The sequence below is a fragment of the Pseudopodoces humilis genome, chromosome 1, assembly GCF_049639895.1.
Source record: "Pseudopodoces humilis isolate 2021_Gansu_Grassland_sample_001 chromosome 1, ASM4963989v1, whole genome shotgun sequence".
NCBI lineage: Eukaryota > Metazoa > Chordata > Aves > Passeriformes > Paridae > Pseudopodoces > Pseudopodoces humilis.
The window spans coordinates 104,595,851-104,622,451 of record NC_142200.1 but is presented as its reverse complement, the minus strand read 5'-3'; the positions used below and the strand labels follow the sequence as shown (position 1 = coordinate 104,622,451).

The 26,601-nt window shown below is 40.5% G+C and overlaps 1 protein-coding gene across 2 annotated transcripts; it reads left to right on the top strand.

The window, feature by feature from the left end:
* Window positions 1-10,700: 10,700 nt before the first annotated feature.
* On the top strand, window positions 10,701-26,601 carry LOC102112229 (putative G protein-coupled receptor 141). Of its 2 annotated transcripts, XM_014248451.2 has the most exons (3): window positions 10,715-10,778; window positions 19,290-19,351; window positions 24,164-26,601. In XM_014248451.2, exon 3 carries the CDS (start codon window positions 24,167-24,169, stop codon window positions 25,109-25,111), a length of 945 nt encoding a protein of 314 aa, XP_014103926.1. In that variant the 5' UTR covers window positions 10,715-10,778; window positions 19,290-19,351; window positions 24,164-24,166; the 3' UTR covers window positions 25,112-26,601. The 2 variants fall into 2 exon arrangements, with proteins under 2 accessions (XP_014103925.1, XP_014103926.1); XM_014248450.2 differs by lacking the exon at window positions 19,290-19,351 and having other exon boundaries at window positions 10,701-10,778.

Genomic DNA, 26,601 nt, shown 5'->3' with positions numbered 1-26,601 from the left:
TGGTACAAAACCAATCCCATTCCAAACTCTAATAGAGCAATGCAATTTATTTCATAGCACTTACTGCCATAAAACTGGGAAATACAAACACAAAACTGCTTGGCTCTTTTTCTTGTTCTTAAGCCACAGTAAGTCTAGTTTTCACTTTGGTACTGCAACTGTTGAATTTACCCCATTCCCATTTTTTGAGAGGACATTCTGGCATAAATAGGCTTGAGGCCATCCTACAGAATATAGGAGACTCTGCCAGAAAGAGCAGTCCCCATTCAGGCTTTGGCTAGGAGGTTGCCACAGGCACAGGACTACACCTCAGGCCACAAGGGATGCTGCAAGGGAGGAGGCTGCAGCAGCTCACTCACTCAACCCCTGCTCAGCAGAAGGAAGTACTGTGTGAGGCTGAGAAACAATTATATTTTTTCCCCTCCTTGATCAGAAGCACAGAAAGCTCTGCTAAAATTCTGCACAGACTTGCAAGGACAAAGCAGTCTGAAGGGAAGGAACTTTTGGAGGTATTTCCCATGGATAGCTCACCCACCCAATTTATACAGCAAATGGATTGAACTCTTCCTCTGGCGTTCAAAACAAGGATGACAGATCTAAACTGTGGCAGAGACTTGGGACAGCTGCCCTTCTGAGTGCTGCAACTGCATGGCTGCTGCTGGGGATGCAGGATGCCCTGTTAGGGTCTATGGGCAGGACTGGGGGCTCTGCAGCTGGGCATAAAACCAAAACCCTCCCCCCACTTGCTCCAAATGAGCAAATGTATTTACAGGGTGAGAGGAAAAAGGTAGGGGGTGTACACAGGGTGGCAGAGGAAAGGTGAGTGCCTCAGCCCAGCAGTGTGAAACCTCTTACATAAAAATAATTTTTATTTTTACTGAATTTTTTACAGAACATAAGAACAAGATGAGAACAAAGATAAAGAAGATTTCACATGGCACCTCTAAAATGCAGGATAATCCCAGCTAATCTAGACACTCACACTTTAATCCTAAAGAGGATGACATCCCATTCCTTCTCCTCTCTCTAAAAATTGCTTGATTTAAGCTGCTTTATGAACCTTGAATCTTCCCAGTATGGCCATCCAGGCAGAGAAACAACCTTTGATTTTGACAAGTTTGTTTTCTGTACTACCCAATAAATATTTGCACTGTGGAGGGGAGGAAGTGAAGGTCCCTCTGGACCTTGAGACATGTTTGTACCCTACACCACCTTTCACCAAAATTCATCCCTATCAGACAAGCAAGGAGAGGGACAAATGTAGCAAAAGGGCACAAAAAATATCCCAGAAACTTTTCTACACTTTCACACCATTCTGTCAACTAGACTTACACATCACCCAAAAAGCTGGACCCTGCACCCAAAACAGAAAAAAAACCCATAGCAAATTAAGAACTAAGAAAAACATGGAGTAAAAAGTAACATCTAGAACTAGAGACCAGTTAGACTTACTGATGATGATGAATTCTTTTCCAAGCATGGTCCCAGTTGTGTTAGAGGTGATATCAAACCCCCCAAGCCTTTGGGTACAGTGAGGTGGTGCAAAATAATAGTTTCTTAATTAACAAACACTGCTCAGCATCTTGCCTTTGTACTTCTCCAAGAAGAATCAGTTTTGCTCTCAACTGAAAAATCCCTGCTACCACCCCTGCAATGACAGACCACAGGTGTGGCCTTTGCACTTGTGGGTTTGGTGCAAGTAGCTTAAATTTCCAGTGTCCTTGATGGAGGAGTATCTTCCCCCATGGAGGGGGCAGAAGGGGGTGAATTGTGTGCAGTGCAGGTTGAGCAGGGCAGGCAGGGCTGCTCTTCACACTGCCCCCTCAATCCCACCACAGCTCCCAGCCCCACCTGCAGGGATTTGCTCTTAGGGGTCTCCCCCTTTAGCAGCTCACAGATCCTGAACTCTCCATGCACCCCAGAAAGGTGTAAAAATTGTTGATTTGGGCTTGTTATTTTTCAGCTTTCCTTTGAAATATCTTTCTCCTGATGGTCATTCTCCCAGTTACCTGTCCCATTGCTGGCATTATTAATTCTGGTTGCAAAGGGTGTATATAATTTCCCTCTTTGGTTTTGTAGCCAAGCAGCTAGGCTGCTGGAGCAGAGATTGCTGGAGCTAGGGCAATCAATTTTGTAACACAGGGCTGCTTCACATTCAGGACCCAGTTCAAGAAAGCACTTAGGCAAAGGAATAATGACCAGTTTGAATGGGAATAATAGTGCTCAAAGTTAATTGTGTGCTTTTAAAATTGGGCCTTATATCATGCCAATCAAATAATTAATCTACTCAATTACAAGCTCCTGCTACCAAATACATGCCCTGGACTTCCTTTACTCAGAAGAGGAAACATGCACCTAGGGCCTTGAAAAAGCTATCAACATTCAATAGCAACACAGCAGAGACTTAAAATAATGTTGGCTTACTCCTTGCTAACTTTTACCAAGCAGAAAATTCAGCGTGCTGGTACTTCAGGGTCAGTCAGTCAAGTGCTTTAATGAGCAAATGGACTATATGCTAAAAGCTAAAGAGGGCGTTTTTCTCCTCCCTTGAGACAGTCTCAGTGGAAACTGAAAACTATTTTTTGACCTCACAAGTCCTCAGATTTCTAGTATGCATCACAGTAGGTTCACCAAAAAGTAATCTGAGTCACAGAAGGATTAACTGTGCAAGGAACAGCAGGAAAGACAGGATGGTATCTGCAACATAATGCACATAAAGATGAAGGGAGTGGTTAGAAGTGATGCATCCTTGTGAAGCCAGATATGTTTTTACACAGGCATAGTCTTCAAGCAGGATCATACAACTAACCTCCTCAGAGCTCTTGCTGACCAGCAGATGATATCTTATGCTGTACAGTTCTATTAAATTAAGCACAGAAACATCCCAAACTAAACTAAGTTAAATAAATGGAAGAATTTATTGATTAAAACATGTGTTTCTATAGGAGATGAATACAGTATCAAAACTTTCAATTCTTTCAACAAAACCTGCGATCCATCTGTGTTTGAAGTGGTTGATACAGCAAGCTGCTGGCTCATGACAGCTTCATTTGCCATGCTGTTGCTGAGGTCTGTTTTGAGCAGCCCAGCTAGGCTGTCACTTTTTAGAGACAGTGTCTGAGGAGCTACAGATGCTAAAGTTAGATGTGGTGCTACATGCTAATGTATGAGATTCAATAACCTGGATCAAATGATTGCTGCAATCCATGTCTGACCAGCTGGAGCTGGCATTATTTCCACTAGTCCCCAAATTAATTTCTCACTTTAATTATAAATGGAAGAATGATTTTGCTGTTGCTACTGAAGTTGTTTTAGATTCATTCTGAGTTTGTTTTGGTGCCTGTTTGCATTTTAGAGACATTCTGGGTCTCTGCATCAGCTCCTAGGAATGGGTTAGTGTAGAGCACTGAAGACTTCTTTTGAAGTCCACTGCCATGACTGCAAAATGGGAACCAGAGAGCTGGCTCTCATGGCAATTTGCACTCAGTTTGTGTTGTGTAGGTGTGTGATGTTTTAGCAGGGAGCAGTTATTTTTAGTTCAGACATCTAAAACCTGTATTCAACAATGTGCAGCTATGGACTACGAAACAAGTCTGTAAAAACGAGGCTATTGCTGTGTTTGTGTATGTACATGAATACATGCATGTAAAACCTGTATTCAACAATGTGCAGCTATGGACTACGAAACAAGTCTGTAAAAACGAGGCTATTGCTGTGTTTGTGTATGTACATGAATACATGCATGTAAAAGACTAGGGAGGCAACAAAATACAGCTACCTAAGATAAGACACTTTTGGCTTTTTATCTATTTCTAAGAAGCCCTAGAGATGGGAATGGCATCCAGCATTTCAGGAAGAAGCCATGTTTTAACTAGAAAGGTGGTGGGAGTGAAGCCTTAAGACATTTGCAGGGTGGCACAGAGGGGCAGTGACTGAAGCAGTAATGGTGGAGGTGAGACAAGAGGCCTGTGTAATTAGGAGCACATTGTCTTGGCTCAATTCAAAACAGTAACAGATATTTCCTTGAAGAGGCATTGTCTTAATTGCCACGTTAGACTGCCAGCTCTGTCAGGCAGTGGTCAACTCAGTGATGCATGAAACACCATCAGCACTATGGAGCTCTCCTGCTGAACCTCAGTCCACAAGCACATCCACAAGGACTGCAGTTTTAGGAGCTGTAGCTCAGGTGAAATATGTTTAGATTTAGTGCTCAGCTGACTTGATGGAAAGTATCAGCCTGGTCATCCCGTTCACTGGCTCTCCTAAAGATTTTACCAAAACAGTGTGACTGATGCAAATAAGGGAGGGAGAGTCTTCAGGCTGAGCATCCCAGACAGATATGGCTAACCCTAGCAGCTTGCTGGCAGCTGTAGTGCCAGCGCTCCCCCTCTCTGTGCATTCTCCCAGCATTTAGAAAATTGGTGTCTCCCAAATGGAAGAACACGGCTCTAAGAAAGAACTAGGTAGACAAGAGAGAGCTGGCTTTGCACTATTCAGATTTCCCCATTCCCTGAATTTGTATGTCTGATTTTGCAGTCTCAGTGGTGTCGTATTCCTGACTTTATGCCTTTACTTCTAATTCCTTTTTCTGCTTGTGCTCCTTTACATGTTATGGCTGTCTTCTTTCTTTGAGACGACTCTGGCTCTTTACAGACCACATACTTCACTCTGTGAAAGTACTGAGCTGCCACTTGCAATCCCACACAGGACAGCCCTCCCATCCTCTGGAGGAAGGTGAAGTCTTGTGGTTACCACATGCAGAGGGCCTCACTTGAAAAAAAAGCAAGGGTTTCAACTGTTGTGTGGTACAGATGTCTGTCTCATTTCTGCAGCTGAGTGGTCACTTAAATTTTGTTTATGAAGAGATTTCTCATTTCTGTCTGGGTAAAAAACCTCCAAATCTGAGTTCATCACTGCTTTGACACTGCATCATGACCTCTCAAGATTCAATTCCATTGTTTATTCAGTGGTATTTTAAAAAAATTCTACAGTGCTATATCCATGTCTGCTCAGAAAAGGATGTCTCCCATGAATGCTCAGACAGTGGACTCCTGCATTTTGTTTTTAGTAGACACAGTGCTTAAAGTACTTCCACTTCTCTTCCATGTTGTTGGAAAGACTTGAATTTCCCTTGGGGTTTTTTGTTTGTTTATTTTTGGGGGTTTTTTTAGGCTAGATTTGGCAACCATGAAAACCACAAGCTACCATCTGTACTGGAATAAAGAAGAAGGATATTTTTATGTCTTTCTTGGATTATCTTTGCAACTCAAAGAGTTCCCAGGTGCATGTTCCAATCCTTAAGACTGGTAACTCTCCCAGCAGAACCAGCCTTCTGTGCTTGTTCCAGGTGAAGAGACAGACAAAAGATTAACAGACAAAGCTTTGGAGTTTCTTAAATTTACAGTTTTCTTTGCAAAATTAAGCCACACACTTCTGCAGAAAAGAAGCTGGCATGTTGTAAATTTTCAGAATTTATCTTTTGTTTTCAGAGGTTTCACTGCTTCTAATATCTGATCTACCCTTCTTATGTCTAAGCTGCTTCCCTTTTCTTTCTGACCAAAGACTTTGACCAGATTTCCCTGATTAGCAGCACTGGAAAACCCAAATGGCAGAATTAGATTGTTGTTGCCTCAAAACCAGCTCTCTGCCCATAGACAAACTTGCCCCCAAACCTGGCTACTGAAATAGCAGAAGTAAATATTGCTTTCTATTTCACTCCTAGCACAGCAAACAAATTTTGTCGTTCAGACATTGGAACAAAAAATGTTCCACCCTATGCTATGGGAAAGGTTCCTTCCTGTTACTTAAGGTCCCCTCCAACCCAAGTCTTTCTATGATTTGTATGATAAGCCCTCCAGAGAATTCATGCCATGGTGGATAACTTGAGCAGTTGTTTTTGACCACTGTATGTTGCTCTTCCGTCTTGTGGAAGATGCAAGAAATATTTTTTAAATAAATCCATGCCTCCTCTGTCTAGTAAAGGACAGCTAAAATCAACTGTGCTCTGTTTTAACAGGAATCAATAACCTTTTTTCCTCTAAGAAGGCAATTTATTGGCTTTTCTCTAGAAGTTCAATAGTCTTTTCAATGTTCAAATAATCTGCACATAATCCACTAAACTTTGATTCCAAGGGAAAAACAGTCAAGAAAATAGTAAAAAGACAATGCAAACAAGTGTGACTGTGCTGAACACATCTGGTAATGTCTATGAACAGGGAGAAAATTTGTACTAATTCCTTAAGACATCTCTCTTATAAATTGGGTTAACATCTTGATACTGCAGCTTTTCAGTCTCCTTGAGGCCTTCCTCAGTCTAGACTGTTCTGTATTTCTTATTCACAAAACATTCCTGGATTGATAAAAGCCACAAAGGGCCATAGCTGCTTCTGTCCTTTAAAGTCTTATTGACTCTCCTCTTTATAGCTCAAATAGAATTCTCAGGTCTTCTGATCTGCTGTCAGAAAAACACCATGGATATATGCTTACAACTCCCATTTTCATCAGATGCAGGAGTAATCCTCACAGAGAAGTGCTGCAGCACAGAGTAGGAAACAACACCTAGCTGAAGACTGGCTCAAGCACTTTGGTGCTGCTTGTACTTTCTTCTTCACAGTGAGACAGACATTAATCACAGGAGATTGAAAGGGGTTTGCAGCCTGTGGCATAGCACATCAAACAGATATTGGGTTGAACTTCTGGTCTGTTAATGTTTAGTTTCTGGGTTCTAGACAAAGGCCATGATAACTCAATTGGAAAATTCCAAGCTTTGATTATGAAAACTTTCTACAACCAACTAGGAGTTAGAAGAATGCCTTATCATGCTCATATGCTTTTGACCCTTCAAGTATTGCTGCTGTTGAGCTGAAAAAGAATCAAATGTTTCTCATCTGAAAGAATAAGGTTAGGAAGCAGCAAGAAAAGAAGAAAAGACTGATAGATCAGGAGTTGCAGGTCTGTTCTTCTAATGACAATGACTTTGTCTTCACACCTGACCCCATATCCCTTTTCTGTCTCATTTTGCTCCATTGATATACTTTATCCTTAATCCTCCCCCTGCTGTGTTGTAAGACTCTATTTGAACACAAAAGAACTGGACACCAAATGTGTCTTGTTGGCACATTTGTGTCTTTGTGACAAAAATGTGTCAATGTGTGTCTTGACACCGAAGAAATGCCACAAAGGTTAAATGTTATAGTGGTTGCATACTTGTTCAAACTTTTTTCTCTCTCTTCATGGATCTGTAGTTAATGGGAAACTTTGTACAGTTCTGTTGCTTTTCTCTGGAAGTGACAGTATGAATCAGGCAGTTTTCCTTGTAAAGACTGAGGAGGCAGTTGAAGGCTGGTTTCTACTGTGAGTTGTTGGCACGGAACTGTGGCATGGTAAAAAATTACTCCCAAAATCACACAGATGAATAACAGCTGTTGACTTAAGTGCTGGATCTTTTACTGCTTACCTGAGGGATATTTTACTCTGGAGGAAGTGTGGACATGTCTGTGCCTACAGGTACGTAGCCTTCGTTGCAGCAGGGCTGCCAGCCTTTGTGATGCAAAGAGTGGACTTGGCAGTGAAGCTCCATGCCCAACAACAGCCTTCTCCACACACTCACCAGGGCCCATCTGGCAACCAGGAATCACAGAACCATAGAATCACAGAATCATGATCATGGAATGGCCTGGATTGGAGAGTGACCTCGAGGATCATCTAGTTCCAACCTCCCTGCCACAGACAGGGACATGTTTCACCAGATCAGTTTGCTCAGAGCTCTGTCTAAAATGGTCTTAAACACTTCCAGGGATGGGACACTCATAACTTCTCTGGGAAGCCTGTTCCACTGCCTCACCACTCTCACAGTAATCAATTTTTTCCTTACATCTAATCTACACCTTCCCTCTTTCCATTAAAAGCCACTGACCCTTCTCCTGGCACCACTTGTTCTTTTAAAAACCCCTCTTCATCTTTCTTGTAAGCTCCCTTCAGGTACTGAAAGTAGGCAATTAGGTCTCTCAATAAAGCCTTCTCTTTTCCAGGCTGAACAATTCCAAATCTCTCAGCTTTTCCCCATAGAGTAGGTGTTACATCTCTTTGGATTCACTACAACTGGTCCATGTCCTTTCTCTGCTGCAGACCCCAGAGCTGATGCAGCACTGCAGGTGGGGTCTCAGCAGAGCAGAGCAGAGCAGAGCAGAGGGGCAGAGTTCCTTCCCTCACCCTGCTGGCCACGCTGCTCTGGATGCAGCCCAGGACACATTTGGCTTTCTGGGCTGGGAGTGAACACAGCTGGGTCATGTCCAGCCTCTCATTCACCAGCATTTCCAGGTCCTTCTCCCCAGGGCTGTTCTCCATCTGTTCATCCCCCAGCCTGTGCTGATACCAGAGGTTGTCCTGACCCAGGTGCAGCACCTTGCACTTGGTCTTGTTAAACCTCATGAGATTCTCGTGGGCCCACTTCTCCAGCCTGCCCAGGTAGGTCAGGATGGCTTCCCATCCTTCAGGAGTGTAATTCACGCCACTTAACTTGGTGTGACCTGGGAATTTTTTAAGCATACACTGGATCCCTCTGTCTGTGTCAAAATTGGACATTTAAAAAAATAAAATTAAAAAAAAATAAAAATAAAAAATAGGCCAACCACATCCTGGGCTGCAGTTCCCAAAGCACAGGTAGATCTTATCTCTCTGCACCTAATTCATAAGAAGCAACAGAAAAGTAAGGATGAGTATAGTTCTCAGAGGTGACTTGATATGGGACAAGATGCAGTGGATATAAAACTGCAGCATGGGAAATTCCAGTTAGATGTTAGGGAAGAAAACTACAGTATGAGAGCAGTCAAACTTTGGGACTAGAGCCTGCAGATGATGTGACCTCCATTTTTTGAGTTATTCAAACTCCACTAGTCCAGGCACTGAGCAACCTGACATAAGCCAGCCCTGCTTTGGGTGCCTGGCTAACACAGATGACCTCCAGAAATCCATATCTATATCCTAGGACTATGCAAATAGATCTGTCTTGAAAAAAAAAATTTAAAAAATAAAAAAATGGATAGAGCTACATTCTCATTGAAAGTGCAAGCTTTGTTTCGCAAAAATCAAATTCTCAGGAATATTTAATGCTCCATTTAACTGCTGAGGATGAGTAGCTTCTTAAAAACCCATAGCTGTTTTTTGCTTGAGACAAGAGTTACTGAGTTTCACAAGTCAATGTGAGAATTTATTTTTTTTTAAACCTTCCTTCCAGTTATTGAAGGCAAAATATAGCTTATAGGTTAAAGCATGAGACACATTGGCTAAAAAGTAGTCTAAATCTGACTCAGTGGCAGACTTGTTAAGAAACTTTGAAGAAAATGTCTTAAGTCTTTCATGCCTTTCATACCATGTAATATTGGACTAGCAGGCTATTACACAGATGAAACAAATTCAGCACTGTTTATAATTTTTGTATTTGGGTGTAATGGAAAATATTGTTGTACTTCTTATTTGAGGAAAGATATTGCTATATCTTTTTAACATTGATTTTGCTGTAATTTTTAAATCACTAAAAGAGTATTTCTAAGCTTAACTGGTTATTGGAAAAACAGTTTATTTATTAAACCTTGAAAAGAGCAGTTAGACATTGCTAGGGAAAGTATTCTATTTTCTACAACAACTATTGCTTTTTATCTTGTGGAATCTTAACATGGGGATAGGACAGAACATTTAATGAGCTTTCGGATTTAAAAGTCCCTAAGCATATGCCCTTAATTTGGAAGAAAGAGAGCATCCTTATTCTGAACACTTTTATTATTCATACTGAGCTCCTGGGAATGCAACATCAAGATTTTGAAATATGAGTTTGTCCTACCTTGCTACTTGTTGCATGGCCAGGCTTTGCAGCTATTCTGCTATACCACTGATAGAGAATGACATTTTGAAGTTAAAAGGGGTCAAGGAATTAATTACAGCTTTGAGGATACCTGTGTTGTGATGACAGATTTCTGGTAGCAGATGTATGAAATAGATACAATGGAGAATAAAACCAGCAGTGTTTTATAAAGATGATCATGATATTTCATAGAAAATTCACCCCACGTCTTTCTTCTTTTCACATGCTTTATTCTCTTAATTTATAAAAAGTTTGAGTCAGTACTTTTCAATTATAAAACAACTGCAGTATACAAAAAGCATATGCAGAGTGGATGCTTACATCTCTCTGGAAGACTACTGTTTGATAAAGAGCTAGAAGCATTTCAGGAGTACCAGAACATTTTCAGCCTTTCAGGATGCCTGGCTTCAGGGTTGCTACAGATATTTTATCACTGTATCCTGAGGAAAATTGTCAGATCTCCTCTTAGTATTATCTGAACAACTGAGAAAGTCCTGCCAAGAGGATGAGTGGCCTTCATACCACAGGAGAGAAATACCTATGTCTATATATAACCTCAAACACATACTCCCATGTATTATATTCACTTTCATTACAATTAGTCCTCTTTCTTTCACCTGTAGCTCTGTCTTTCACCTGTAGCCACTTACAAGAAAATACATTTCGCAATAACTGGGAGTATTTAACATTTATTGAACAGAACATAACACATCTTCCCCAATGAACTTGATAAGTGAGAAGATAACAACTGGTCCAAGCCTGTCTGTCAGCTGTTTGTGGTTGATAAGCAATGAGTGGCACTCCAGGAAGCAGACAGAGCTGGGTTGCAGCAGCAGTTCCTCAGCAGTGCTTCTCTGCAAAGTCCAGGAGTCACACGGAGCAAGGCAAGTGTCCTGCTATGCTGCTGGAGAGGGGCTGGGTAAGTGCTGCAAAGGTCCTCAGCAGAGCTACTGAGGTACTGGAGGCAGACCAGGAGGAGGGAAATAGTATTAAACTCAAAAGAGAAGGCTGCAGGTCTGTAAGGAGCTTAATGGCTCCTCGTGGGAGATAAAATTTCAGCAGAGCTGGGAGGAAACATTACAGGAGAGAAGTTAAAAGTACTTTGGGTTCTTAGTCCACTGCAGCAGTTGTGAATATCATATTTTATGAAATCAGTGGAAGTAAAGTGGTAGTTAAAAGTATACTTTGGTATATTATTATTGCAGAAAGGGCTTCTGGTCTCCTTTAACAATAGCATTCACACTTTCATAATCCTTTCTGAAATTCATTAAAAGAAGAAAGTGTTATTGGTTTTTGCAATTAATCTTTGAACAAAGAATGAGGAGAAAATTTCCATAATGATTCTACTCGTTCTTCATTGGCTCTGATACTTTTCATGATGAGTAAATTTTTCAGAATCAGCTCAGATGTTGATCATCTCAAGTCACCCCCATAAAAGGTTGCCAGATCTGCCTTCAGTTTGGCACATTTAGACACCACCCATGATGTTCTCAGGTACTCACACAGATCAGCAATGAAATGAAACCTCATCATGGGCAGCAGCAACAAGAGCCCAGACCAGCAGGTCAAGGACTACAGCAGGCAAGTCAGGAGTGTGATTATTCCACTCATTTACTACCTGTTCAGCCCCACCTGGGATGTGGTGTCCAGATTCTGTCTTCCCTGTCCAAGACAGACATAGAAAAATTCAGAGAAGCTTAATTTCCCTTGCTGGAAATATTCAAAGCTCAGTTTGATGAGACCCTGGATACCTGTGTGTATAGCCCTGCTTTCAACAGGAGGTTTGACACTAAAATCTCTCAAGGTGCCTGCCAGCCTGGATGTTTTTAAGATTCAACAGTCACAATCCACCCAGACTGAGATATGCCTGTTACTTTCTGCAAAGTCATGCAGAGGTACCAAAACTGGCTCTGGAGGAGCTAATTGAAGTGCAGAAGCCTCTAAGCCTGGAAAACAGGGATAAATTTGATGAGGGAATGTCACTCCAACGCAGATTTATCACCAACTACCTTTTTAAAACTAGCTTAGATATTTCTATACAGCATTGTGTTCTGAATTGCACACATACCTCAGGCTCTCAGGGCAACATGCATAACTTCTATATCCAATGCTGTACAGAAAGACTCCATTAATTCTACTATTTTACCCCTAAAGAAACCATGTGCAGGCTGCTTCTGAATCTGAAACAAAAAAGTCCAGGGAAAAAATCTTCAGAAAAAGTGTAATGCAATGCTAGAACCTCTCACCAATTTAATGAACTTCTTCCTAGCCTGGAACTGATCTCTGTTGCACAGCTGAAATTAAGTTCATGCAAGGATAATCTTAGGTGTGGGCATGGAATGAGGTCGGACACCCACTAACATGGATAGGGGAAAAAATCTGAAAACTGAGTGGAGATAGCTTTTGATACAGAATTTATTATCTTATTGTAAACTCACTGAAGAGAGTAAAATCTTTCCTCTTAAATTAAAATAAGAGGGAAAAAGTTTTAACCAAAATAAGAGACATAAGGAAAATCTGGAGTGGATACAAAACAGGCATTGCTTTATCTTCACTTACTGTGCTAGAGGTACTTAGTAGTAAATGGTGAGCTCTCTCACCATGAGGGCTATAGAAATCATTGAATCACTTTCATTGATGATCCTGATTTGATGATGCAGAGAGAAAAAGGCAGCAGTGGAAATTGCTACTCAGTGAGCTGTTGCTTCTCATTTTCATCTCAGTTGCACAATTAAACACATTAACTGCGTGCTTTATTTTCTTAAACTCCCCAAATTCTTACTCTTACCAATATCAACAGGAAAGCTATTTTGGGGAAATCCTTTCTGTGAAGATATACTTGAATTAGTGCTTCATGTGCTAACTTGAGAACCAGAAGCAATGGAGCTAAAGAGGCATGTTACTGTGGCCAGTCTAACCTATCTTGTTGAGAAGATAAAGGTCAGGTCACTGCCCACCTGTCACTGTTTTGTTTTGGGACCAGAGTTCATACATTCACAGATGCCCACCGTGCCAGGCACCCACCAAAGCCTCTCTGTCACTTCCCTCTGCAACTGAACAGGGGAGAGAAAGTATAAAAAAGGGTTCATGGGCTGAGATAAGGACCAGGAGAGATGATTCACCAAATACAGTCATGAGCAGCACAGACTCATCTTGGGGATATTAACTGAATTTATTACTGACAAAATCAGCAGGATAATGAGAAGTAAATGCAGACCTTAAAAACACCTTCCTTCTCAGCTCTACTTCCTCCTTCAGTCTAGTGTCAGAGGAAGATGGGGCAAGGTGGTGTGGTCAGTTCATCATGCATTGTTTCTTTCCCTGCTCTGATGTGGCATCTCTCCCCTGGGAGATGGCACTCTGAATTTCTCCAGTGTGAGTCCATCCCATAGACAGCAGCTCTTCACCAACTACTGCAACACAGGTCATTCTTGGCTGGGATGCAGTCCTTCCTGCTCCAGCATGGATTCCCCAAGCAGTCACAAGCCCTAGAAGGAAACCTGCTCTGGTGTGGGCTCCTCTCTCCATGGGTCTGCAGGTCCCTGCCAGGAGCCTGTTCCAGCACAGGCCTCCCACAGGTTCACAGCCGCTTTTGGGCATTGACTTGCTCCAGCATGGGTCTCCTCCACAGGCTGCAGGTGGGTCTCTGCATCCCTGTGATCCTCCATGGGCTGCAAAAGCACAGCTGCTTCACCATAGACTTCACCATGGGCTGCAGAGGAATCTCAGCTCCTGTGCCTGGATCACCCCCTGCCCCTCCTTCTCCACTGACCTTGGAGCTGCTCTTCTCTTATGTTCCCATCCCACTCTTTTCTGGCTGCAAGTACAACTGCCATAATTACTTTTTTTCCCTTTTTTCTCCTTCCTCTTCTTCAATATGTTATCACAGAGGCACTATCATCATTTCCAACTGGCCCAGTCTTGGCTAGTGGTACATCCATCCTGGAGCTGGCTGGCTTTGGCTCTGACAGAGGAAGCTTCTGGCAGCTTCTCAGAGAAGCCACCCCTGTAGCTTCCCCCACTACCAAAACCTGGCCATGGAAACCCATCAGGGTTTGTACACATCCTACAAAATTAAATCTGTACCAGTTTACATTGATACTATTTGTACCTTCTCTACACGATGCTTCACTGACTACATGTGGATTAGTTTTATTTTACCTTTTCATCTATCATGTAGGGCTCATAGTATCATAAAGTCCTGTCAGTCTGTCTTCAGCTACTGCTTCATTAGAGCTACAGTGAATAATGACATAAAATATTGGCTTCTTACTCTTTCCAGTGGTAAAGAAGATGTACAGAACATTAAATAGCCTGGATGAAATGAAAAGAAGGACGTTAGAAAGGGAAGCTATTTCATAACTTACTGTTTTCAGATCTGTTTTTCTGCAGAGAGGTCTAAAGATCAGCCAAGTACAGGACCCAGTGCAACACCACAGCACAGGGCACTCCAAAACTGAAGAATATTTGGACTGGCAAAGCATCATTAAGGCCACGAACAGCATGGCCCAAGATTTTCTGTGGACATCTGTGTCAATGAAATGGGGAGAAGCTAAGAGAAAACATTTGGAGGACAGTGGGTCAAAGGGCAGGTGAGGGTATTCTTCCACAGCCCAGAACAGCAGCACTTACTGTGCTTCTGCACCTATGGCAGGGCTGTCTAGCTGCCTTCTTAAATATTTCAACTGAACTCCAAATAGACAAAAGCTTTTAAAAATGTATCAATAATGAGCTTAATAACAGCACAATTGGTTTCACTCTTTGGTATATGCACTGAAGATCTTTTATGCAGCTAAAGTTATCATTTATATCAAAAAGTTATCATTGCTTATCATTTTTTCAGAATGGAAACTTCCAGATTTAACAGCAAAATGAACCATTTCAGCCCAAACAATTTGATGTAACAGAGCACTTGTGTGCCCACAGCACCTCACTCTCATATGCAGTGTAGCTGTGCTGATCAAGGAAAGGCTCTTGCAAACCAGTGTGCTTTGAGAATGCAGTGGAAAAATTCCCTTGCAGTAAATTCCTCCTTTCTGAAATGACAGTAGGAACCTGAATTCTTCTCTAACTCAACTGTAGCAGACACATCATGAATTTAATTGCCTTTATGCTAAGGTAGGAAATCATCTTCATTATCAATCAGTGTTGGCAGGAACCTTTGCTTTCTGTACTGCTCCTAGGCAGTAAGAGCTTAGACTAATGCAGGGAGGTTTGCTCCTCAGACAACACATTTTAGCATTCTAAGTTCCATAAATATCTGTATGTGTATATTCATCATGAAAGTGATCTTTGGTAAAATTATTTTTCCACGCACCTGATGATAGAGTTTGATAGAGTCTGCAGCCAGAAATCAGATGAAATAAGCAATCTGGGAATAAAACAGTATTAGTAGTTGCAGTACACATTTTGAGGGTGAGTAGCAATAGACTTGTGTTGAAATCCTTCTTAAAAATATATTCTTCCTTATAGCATGCTGCCTAACCCAGCAGGCAATTAGTGAGGTTAGTACCAAGTTCAAAAATATTTTAGGATGAGCACTGTCTTTTCAAGATGAAGAGAAATAATTTTTTTCTTGAAGAGGCATATATGCTTATAGAATTGATGCTGCATTTATGATTTCTTTCTCTGCAGTCTAGTGTCATCTTTATGGTAGGTGTAATACATCTCCTTGTCAATCAGCTCCTCCTTCCTTTTTTTTTTACCCTGGTAAGAACAAACTCTCATAATGACTGAATTGCTGTGCTGGATTCTTGATGAAAGGCACATCCCCTGAAAAACTTACTGGCTTTCAACAGATATGAGCTAGTAAAATCCTTCAAAAAAGAGGTAATATTTAAGTTGGTGATATACTATTAGAAGTGTACAGTTAAATATAAGTAAGACACCTTCTCAGAAAGTCCATTTAGGCTGGAGACTGAACAGACTCCTTTTGTATGATTTTTGTATGATTTTTGTATGATTTTCTGATTCCTCCTCCTGCCCTTTGGCCTCCTGCACTGAGGCCAAAGCAGAGTCCAATAGAAAAGAGAAGATATGGCAGAAGTTGGCCAAATTTCCAGGGTTATTAGTATTAGAACAGTTGGTTTCTAGATCTGGGATCCCTCCCATACTATCAAAGGAGGAATACTGCAGATTTTGATGTGAACTTAAGTTTTGGGTTTTTTCAGTACTTTTCTGAAAGATCTGGATTCTGGTAAGACCTGAACAGAAATTTGAGAAGGTTTTTACTGATGTGCTAAGCTTCAGCATGGTGCAATTTTGGCATTTCTGTAGAAGGAAAAGGTAGTGAGATAGGCTGAAGGGGAAACAGACTTTCTCCATGCCACTTTTCCTCAAGTACATTTAAGCAAATTTAAGAAATTATGCCCAGGGATAATAACTTGCAAAGTGGGTATTTTTTTCCCCCAAAACAAGTAAAAAACTAGGAGGAGGACACCAGATGCATTTCCACTTTTCAGAGGAGCTTAAATTTATGGCTCTGCTATGCAAAGGCATGTGAAACAAGGAATTTCAAGCCACATATTACTCTCTGTACTTTTCCAAAATGTTCTTTCAGATGTGTCACAGGCAGTAATTCTCACTTATGGGACACCTTGCACTGCCTGGGTGACAGCGACAAATCACAACTGATCCAGAACCCAGACAGAGACGTTTTAAGAAACTAATTATCTATAAAACGTTTTTTGGCTGATACTGAATGCTTTTCCTTTTGTAGGTAATTAATAACTTCCTATTCAGGTACTTGAAATAGTAAAGCACACTAGAAATATGAGTCAAAAATAGGATTTTGTTGGTAACAACTAAAAGTTTTTCCAATTTCATATTGCCTTTCAGTTCTTCATATTAGCAGCTGATCTTTTACTTAATAATAAACTGCAAATAACCTGTCACAACTGCAACTTAATAACTGATTAGGCAGTCTTACACACTAGCCCCAGGCCCACAGCTGGCACTAGGAGGGACTCTGAGCAGATCAAAAAGCAGGCTTTTGTAAGGAGTACAAATTATTATGAATTATGTCCTCCCTGATTCTACACAATCCACATCAGTGTTGTCAGGACCATCACTCAAGCTTTACCCACAACTAAGAGCTAGGTTACCTGCAGTCAATTTAAGGTGTCCAGGTCAGTCTTATTTTTCGCTTTGTCCCACTTAAATAAGTGAAGGAGAAGAGTATTTTTCTAGAAGACCCAACCACCATGCCACCTGTGCAGTCCACTGCTGAATTAGCACCCCAAATCCTTGAGTCCTGGCAAAATAAATGTAGGCAAAGAAAACACCTGTGTTGCTGTGGTTATTCTGTGCACAACTTTAAGTTTGGAACAGCTGAAAAATCACTAACAGCATGTATTATGCTTGAGCATAAAGGGCACGGTTCTCTTTCCTTGAGGACCTTTCACAATCCAGAGTAGAGGTATCTTGATGCTAATCAGACTCAGGACAAGCAGCCCTTGAAATCTGGCCCAGATTCTTATCTACTATTAAACAACCTTGGCCCTTGAAACTGTTGCTGTAAAGAAAACTCAAACTAGGTGATGGTTGGAATCCATGTGATACAACAATACTATGAAAACACACCATCACACTTCTAGATGTTTAGGGTATTGCTAAGACTACCAGCAATTACTCAAAACTTGAAAAATTCATGCATTTCTAGTACCTGTGTTTAAAACGGGTAATACTCTAAAATAACCACATTACAGCTGAAAATCTAAACATACCAGTCTGGAATCCATTGTACATGCTGTTGGTAAATCCTGGGCAAAATTACATCAGTTTATCAGGGAAAATTAATTGCAATGATGTATACTAAGCATTCTATACCTATCTAGATCTTTATGCTAATGACAAATTAGAGACCAACATGGGCAATGAGGGTATCTATCCCAGATGATACTCCAGTATTTCATTATTTGGTTTAATCCTGGATTAAAGGATTGAAGATTTTCCAACAACAAACATGTGGGAAAAAGTCAGCCTGAAATACTCTTATTTGCTTTGACTGCTTGAGAAAACAGCATTGTTATTTATCAGCAAAATTAAATAACTTGTATGTTATGTAATTACTATATTGCATCAAAAAGACACATCAATATACAACATTAAAACATTACTTATGTTTTAACTTGTTTAACTATGTGATAGCTTATTTTATGTATCAAAAACATTGTATAATTTAAAAACCCACGTACAGATGCTACCTGAAGGTTTTAAAAGTACTTTAGCTTTCTTTCCACTGGGATGTATTCATTCTAAAACAAGACCTAGAATAAGCCAAGACAAAATTACCAATTTGAGAGGGCACAAGTCTTGATTCAAGGATATCTTAGCTTTAGTTCTGGCTTTGCCATGGAGTTTTCAGCTTTTTATCTGTATGACTTTCAACAGAGCTTTGAGACCAGCTTGCAGAAAAGTACTAGAGAAGAGCCAAGCATTAGTGGTATGATCACCTTTTAATATTATCTAAACAGTTCTTTAGCCGTCAGCCACTGCTAAAATTGCAAAAAGACAATTTCCATCACATACCAGTCTGTTGTGAAGTAGTGCAGAGCAGGACTTCCCTTGTGCTTTTTAACCAAATGTGAAGCAACAGGATGCAGTCAGTTAAAACGTTCTCATGTGAGATTACATTTAAAAGTTGTATGTCTATACTGTTGCTTTCAAAGCTACTATGCTCAAATATAACCATGTGTTCTGACAGAAGCATGTTAAACCAGCAGGAGGGCAAAACTGACCTTGCATAGACTCCTTACAGAGACTCAGTGCCACAATAAGACAACCTTTACCACACATACACCTCACAGAAACCATCATTGCTCGATGAGCCTTTGACACTGGCATGGCTAATCACTTTTTAATTAAATCTCCTAGTTTCCTTCTGCTAGCACTGTGCAGCTGTAGTGATGGCATCATGTCCTGAGATCCAGACACTGAGCTAAAATCTTGGCAGAGAGCAGAGCTGAGAAGTGGTGCTGGGCTGTAGAGTGAGCTTTATTTCATCCCTTACACTTCGGTGTCTCTGACCACATCCAAACCCACACTTAGTCAATCTAGATCATATTTTCCTCTTGTCCTGCCCTGTTTTCTCAAAACACACTTTCAAATCATCCTCTCCACTCTGGGGAACAACCCTTCCAAACACGTGTCTTGGTGAGCTGTGAGGCTCACTTCTGTGTGTATAGTTTATCATTTTAGGCAGTAGTGTAAAGCACCGTTCAGAAATGAGAGGCTTAGAAGACCTCTGATGGCTAAGAAGCAGCTGCAAGGTACGGAATGCTGTGATGCAACTAAAAATCTTTCCAAGGTTGTGTGCCCATGGGCAGCCCTACCCTCACACAGCACAGGGTTATTGTTTTGAAATAAGCTCAAAGAAGGAAGTAAGGCAATGACTCTTTAAAGTATCAGGTCTTTTGCTTTTTATTCTTAGAGCTTACATAGAATGAAGAGCCAAGTAAGCAACACTTGAAGAGTGGAAATAAACTCTAATCTGTAAGTATACACAGATAAAAAGAAAAGAAAAAAAAGCCTTGATTTGCAAAGTTTTTAAAAGAATGTTTGAAAGTTTAGGGCAGGGGGGAAAGCATTCAGTTGTCAATTTGTTTTATTTTGAACCCATTTTCTGCACAAATGTTTTCTCGTGGTGTTTGGTAATTTCCTACCAAAAGGGAAATTTTGGGAAACAAGGGAGAGCATTGTTTCATTCTTTTCTGTATTGCTATCCTGTAGTTTTACACTCTCTTCTAAAACTGGGAGGCAGTGCTTTTTGTTCTCATCTATCTTTTTGTGTGTGTTTGATATCACCCAGTCTCTATAAGGACGAGAAGGGTTTGTTCTCTCTGTTAAGATACAGCTAAGGAAGTAAATAACCCTTTTTAGGAACACTTCATGGTTTCCAATTTTTTATGTAAAAATAGTGACAATCTCAAATGAAAGAGGGACTAACTCAACATGCTTTTCAACAAGCATGTCCCATTTGTTCTTCAATGGGCTAAATTGCCACAAAATATCAGTATAATGTTGACACAGCCTGCAAGGCACGAGCTGTTAAGCTACCGAATGAATTAAGGGAATAATGAAAACTTGTTTCAAAAAAGTCAATATCTAAATGTAAAAATGTGCTTGATATGTAGTATTATTTTATTTTTAGTGTTTTCCATTAAGCAGGTTTTTATACTTCAGACTTCAGTGGTGTGTGTTTATTTTGAAATGAAAGAAGTTCTGCAATTATTCTAGTGGTATAGCCTGCATTACCATAACACAGCATGGAATTAGAACAAAATTAAATGCAATTACAATGCCCTCAACAGAAAACATCTTTGAGACTAAATGAGGATTCTGTGAAACAGATGCAGATTTTAAACACAATTTTGTTAAAAATTATTTGTATCTTGCACTTCCTCCAACCTAGTCTAGTTCAGTGAAGGAATGTCAGTTCTGTCGAACACTCATTTTTCAATTTATTAAGCCTGTCAAAAATAGAAATCTTTCATTTGAGTTGAACTTTTTTCTCCTCCAAATTCAAATGAAACTTCTCAGTTGGGTGCATGCAGACAGCAAATGCTTCTTCTGCAGAACCCAACTGTCAGAACACATGAAAATCTGTGTGAAGCCTGCCAGTCTCTCAGCAGACATGTATGGGGGGATAAATTTTGCAAATGCTTGTTATACAGAGTTCACTGTTTGACAGAGATTGTAAGAGTGTCATAATTCCTGACAAATGAGGTGGTTTTTTTTAATAAGTTGATATGATGTTGATGTAACATAATGGTGACTCATGGAAAATAGCATGCAATGAAGGGAACAAGCCAGTGACAGGCTGATATGGATTGCTAAATCAGGCACGAAGTAGAATAAGCATTTTACCCCTGCCAAATACAAAGTTCCTCATCTAAGAACCAAGTACAAGTGTAATGGCAGTTCACTGAGGAGCCACAGGTACGGCTGCGATCTTCTGTCTCATATCAGGTATCTATGGGGGAAGTCTAAATTTCACAGAAGGTTTTCAAATCTGAAGACAGAGGCAGAAGCACATCAAATGCCTGGAAGCTGAGGTTGTACAAATTCTGTCCAGAAGTATGGTTAATCTTTTTTTCTTTCTTATCTTTTTTTTTTTTTTTTTTAATAGTAAGATAAATAGCAGTAAGATAAAAGAGAAACAAGTTCCTGAATGTTGGAATTAATATTTCCTACCTGGAAAATTTTGACAGAGATAAACTGTTTTCATAAATCATAGAATCATGCAATGATTTGGGATGAAAGAGGCCTTCAAGATCATCTAGTTCCAGCAGCCATACTATGGGAAGGGATACATTCCACTAGACCAGGTTGCTCAAATCCCCATCCAGCCTGGCCTTGAACACAGACAGGGACTGAGCATTATGACATTTTCTGTCCTGAAGAGAGCAGTCCAAGGAAGTCCCACAGACGGTGCTGCACAGTCAGACACATGAAATGAGTGTGATGGCATTATCCATACTGACAACTGACAAATCTTGAATGCACAAGAATCTTTTTGCTGATCACATTTCTGAAAGAAACTAGCCTCTGGCCTCTTGGCAACCTACCTCCTTTGTCAGACTGAAATAGCCATTTTTGCAATTGTCCCCCAGCCCTTGCCACCAGCAGCTGCTGTGGCATCCAAATGAAACGGTGCCCACTTGTGCCTTGTGGCTGCTCCAGGCTCATGTCTGGCAGAAGTTCAGCCAAGTCACGAGAGGCTTAACACAGAGGAAGACCAAACCTGGCTCCAAGACTTGAGCAGTATCACTGAACTGGCAGCTGCTAAAGGGGGTGGGAAGGCACAGACACGAGAACAGCTGTGTCTTGTAAGGTCCATATTATTTCTTTTCCACGTGTCTCCTGCTAAATTCTGGCAAAAGGACTTGTAGGTAGCATTTCAGGTCAGTAGGTTATAGCATGGTGAATGTCAGTACGATAGGAAACCTCATTTCACCAGAAAGCAACATTTCCTCTGTGAAACATGCTCTGTGTTATGTTACACTCTGTATTCATCACATAATGATATTCCAGTGGGGTGCCTGTACTGCTGGGGAGCTGATAATCTGCTATCATAACTGCTTGTTGGTTTTTTTTGAAGATTAATGAAAATTACATATCCTGCAGAATCTTACTATGCAGGGATTTAATGATGACTGGAGAATTCTGCAGAAATCAACATTTCAGTGACTCAGTCACCTATTTGCAGACAGAAATAGGTCTCTTGATGCCTAGAAGTCAGGTTATCTGACTTCTGCCTATCTGTTCTTACTGCCTTCAGTTCAAGTTTCACTGGCCTCCGACGGGTGACATCAAGAGATCCCAAGTGCAGCCTTGCTGCTGGGTCTGCTCACACCAAGCCACATTTCCAGTGTGTTGCCTTTCCTCCCCTGTAACACTTTTAAAAGTTTTAAACTTTAAATATGCTTTTTAAATCAAAACAATGCGGTAATGCCTGTTTTTAGAGACATCTTTTCAAACTTAAGTTCTTCAACAACTTGGAAAAACTGATGAAGAGCCCTTGCTAATCCCTTCTGACCTGCATGGTTGTAAGGATGAAATTGTCTCAGAAACGAAAACAGAACTGGAAGGAACTTGCACCATTTCTGATGCAAGAGCTGCAGTGTGCCAATCCTCAGTGTCTTTGATAAAAAGTTCCTTCACTGCAACCCATTGTAATTCTCTTAATGTACTGGAATCAGTTGTCCACATAACTGAAATGCAAGATCAAATACAAAAGGTCAGTAATGCCAGCAACCAACACATCAGTTTGAGATATGGCACTTATATTTATGCTGATTATAATAAGATATCTGGCATCTCTGATGCATTGGAATAGCTAGAGAATAACTTTTCAATGTATGAAGAGACCTTGATTACTGTGAGGGTAAGTGTTTAGAAATATTTCTAAGAAACAGCACAAAACACCTGAGGTGAATAACAGATATTCATTCCCCACTATGAGCAAAACCAGTATATAAGCATTTTCTGTTTGCAGCATTTTCTCTTTCCTATAAAATGAGTGGACTGCTAAAAAAGTTTTCCCCCTCCCAAGTCTTGGTAGTTCGTGTTACCTGAAAAAAATTAAAGTTGAAACACCATTCATACAAAGAAATTGAGGAACTATTTCCTGAAGTGAAAAGCATTTGAGTATTAAATGAGAAATCACAAAAACTTGTGAGAAAACCCCTTCTTGTGTTGTGGATTCACTGGTAGAATGGACTCTTACTAGAGTCAGTTTTAAATTACTTTTCAGGTAGCAGTACCACTATAACTCTGATAGTGCAGAGCCCAACACTGTTCAGTTTTCCCTAGTTCTTTTCTGTAACTGAAATTACATTCCCTGGACATTTTTACAGATGCTTCAGGATAACACCCTACCTGAACTCTTTCCCCTCCTATATGATCTTGTAGTACTTAAAATACTAACAGGAGCTGCATTTAGATTTATAAGAATTATTTTTAATCTCTCTTTTAGAGAGTAATATATTAAAAATGTATAGCATACTTTTTATGCTTGCTATTGACTTGCATCTAGCTTCTGCTTGGGTCAGATAGGATGATTTACACTCACCCAGGATGTCCTTTCCTAATGTTTTTTAGCAGCCCATTTCATAACACTCAGTTACTACATGTAAGATATGAAATGGCCCTGAGAACCAGGACAGTACTGCCCACGCTTCTTGGCCTGGCAGGATCTAAGCAGGATTTCCATGGAGTCTGGGTTTACATGGTGTTTAATCCCTTGTTCAGAGAAACTGTCCATGGAGAAGAAGTTGATTGTAATGTGTTCAAAACTCAGCTCTCAGAGTAGCAAACAGAATTTGTATCTTAGATAGAACAACATATGGTTGTTGTCTGGCCCTAGGAAGGACAGATTTGTGTTGCAAATAAACAAATTGATGAATGAGTAGCAGAATGAAAACAGTATCTCTGATCTTCACTGTAAAAGCATGCAGATGCTCAGAAGAGAGGAGAAAAAATAACACAGCACAAAACCACCACAATGATGTAATTTTTCTAAGGATCATTTCTCCCCATATATTATGGATTCATGCTTGTTTTTAGGAGTATGGCTGGAAATGTCTTAAGGACTAGAGCAGTTATTTGCCCAACCTTCTCATCCATTTCCCCCTAGGCTGGTGGATGTTTGGATAAAAGTACAGGTTACAGCTACTGATGCCATCTGTGAGATTTCAGGATTATTCCTTGAGCAAGAGCCAGGTGGGAAGCTATTCTGGCTTTTTTAGGTAGACCATCTCATTCCTACCTTATCTTAGTCTTTCTGTATTCTTTCATTTCCAGAATATGTACCAGGAGGATTTCAGGAACATGACTGAAGGGATCAGGAACAGCAGTGACTCCTCTTCTGCCTTTGTTCACAGCAGCACCATGAGTGCCATACTGGTCACTGTCTACTCGGTTGCCTTTGCTGGAGGTGGAATTGGGTCCATCACGATGTCCTTTGTGCTGCTCAAGATGAACACTCTGTCTGTGACCACCACTGCCATCATTAACCTGGTCGTTGTGCACAGCCTCCTCCTCCTCACGGTGCCCTTCCGCCTCCACTACTATGTCAAAAAGAAGTGGGTATTTGATATGCCATTTTGCAAAATGGTGAGTGCCATGGTGCACATCCACATGTACCTGACCTTCATGTTTTATGTCATCACGCTGGTGATCCGGTGGCTCATCTTCTTCCAGTGGAAGGACAAGGTGGAGTTTTACAGGAAGCTGCATGCCATTGCGGCAAGCGCTGCCGTGTGGGTCTTCGTCATGGTCTTTGGGGTGCCGCTCTTCTACTTTGAGTATGGACGCTTGGGCTTATACAATAGTACAACGTGTTTCAAGTTCCACAAAGAACTACAGCACCAGAGTGTGAAAGCCCTGAACTACACCATAATTGTAGCTGTTACCCTCATTTCTTGTGTCCTCTTGGGCTTGCAGATTTTAATCCTGGTAAAAGTGGCGAGAAAATTTTCCACCTCCCTCTGTTCACACCAAGAATTCTGGGCCCAGGTGAAAAACTTGATTTTCATCTGGGTCATCATAATTTGGTTCCTTCCTTATCACCTGTTCAGGGCCTACTACATACAGCATGTGAGTGATTTTGACCAGTTAGAAAGCTACAATGAGGTTTTTTTGAGCCTGACTGCCCTGAGCTGTCTAGACCTGCTGTCATTCATGCTGAGTGGAAGCCGCTTCTTCAAGCAAAATGTGGGGATGCTCCACAGGAGGCTGCCTTGCTGCTAGCATCAGCCTCCTGCAGCGTGTGCAGGACCTGGGATAGGACAGTGATGGACAGGCATGGCAGACTCCCTCCCCAGCAAGTGTGGGTGTGCTCTGGAAACTGCACAACACACTTGCACAGGGCTTTGCACATCAACTTCCTGAAGTAATGGAACAAACTGCCTCCAGGCTCTCAGCTGGTAAACAGGAAGGTGACCTCAGCAATTTCTTCGTGGTGCTACCCAGTGAGCTGTGGATGGACCTGAAGAAGAGGGAAGAAAGGTCATGGGCTCTTCTGTCTTACTGTTTTTACATCAAGATTTGTGAAGCTAAAGGCACTAGGAGGAGACCTGAGAATTGCAGTGTAGAAACACAAATAAAGAAGCTGGTTTTTATGGACTAAGGTGCAGATTTTTGAAACTTAAAGGTCTATATCATTTTCCCATACATTTCTTATTTATTTCCCACAGGCTTTCATAAAATATCAGGGAAGATATTGTTCTTCCTGAGTCAGTCTGTTTCTTTACTGTCAAGAGAAGCATAACTTTCTAAGTGAATTGAACAATTAAACCAGCTATTTAAAACTAAACCAGTGATAGTTATTTCTTAAAATATTTTCTCAAAATCACTTTTGAGATGGTATCACTGCAGCAGATTTTTTTTTCTTTTTCACATTACAAAAATATATCTAAAAGAAATTATACACTGTTACTGAAATGGACATTGCAAATTCAATTATTCACAAAATTGTTCAATTTTGTATTATTCACAAAATTGTTAAATTAAAAAAATTTTATAGTCAGGACAATCTTTTCTTAGATCATTCAGACAGCATTTGTCTTCTCTTCAAAAGATAAATATTTTAGGAACCCAAGGTAGCAATGCTTTTTTTTAAAAATCTTATGTTGATTTTGTGCATTATGAAGTTTATCAGCAGTTACTCACAGTATCTTTAGCTAGAAAGTAATTTTATAAATTTTATACCCTGTACTGGTAGAAGGAATGAAAATGTTACTGCTTGGAATGGAGGGATGGAAAAAGCTAATAGACCTAGTGTAGCTAAAAAGTATATTATATGTCAGTGAGGCATAGTCAGTTGCTGTCTCTGAAGACAGAAATAAATTCCACTAAAAAAGATGAAAAATTTGGTAAAATATTTATTTGAAAGATATTGAGGCTTTCATAGTTCAGCTGCTTTACATCTATCCACAAAAAATAATATAAATCTCCAACTCCTCTAATCCAAGACATCAATGGCTAATGTATCTTTCTTTTGCCATCTGCATAAATCCACATTTTTTCATCTAGAGTTAGTGGGATAATAATTTAATCATTTAACTAATTAGAGGTTATCAGCTGATCAATTTCCATGAGTGTCTCCTCATGATGCTGTTGAAATCCACCTTTTCACCCTTGTGAACCTTTCCATTCCTTTCTGCTTCACTTTCGACATATCTTGCACATCAGACAGCAATAAAATAACTATTGGTTGATCTTGTTGTACCTGTGCTATC

Coding starts and splice junctions, on each gene's coding strand:
- LOC102112229 (XM_014248450.2), top strand. CDS start 10,758: ATGCTGCTGGAGAGGGGCTGG. Junction 10,779..24,163: donor TGCTGCTGGAGAGGGGCTGG/GTAAGTGCTGCA, acceptor TTTCATTTCCAG/AATATGTACCAGGAGGATTT.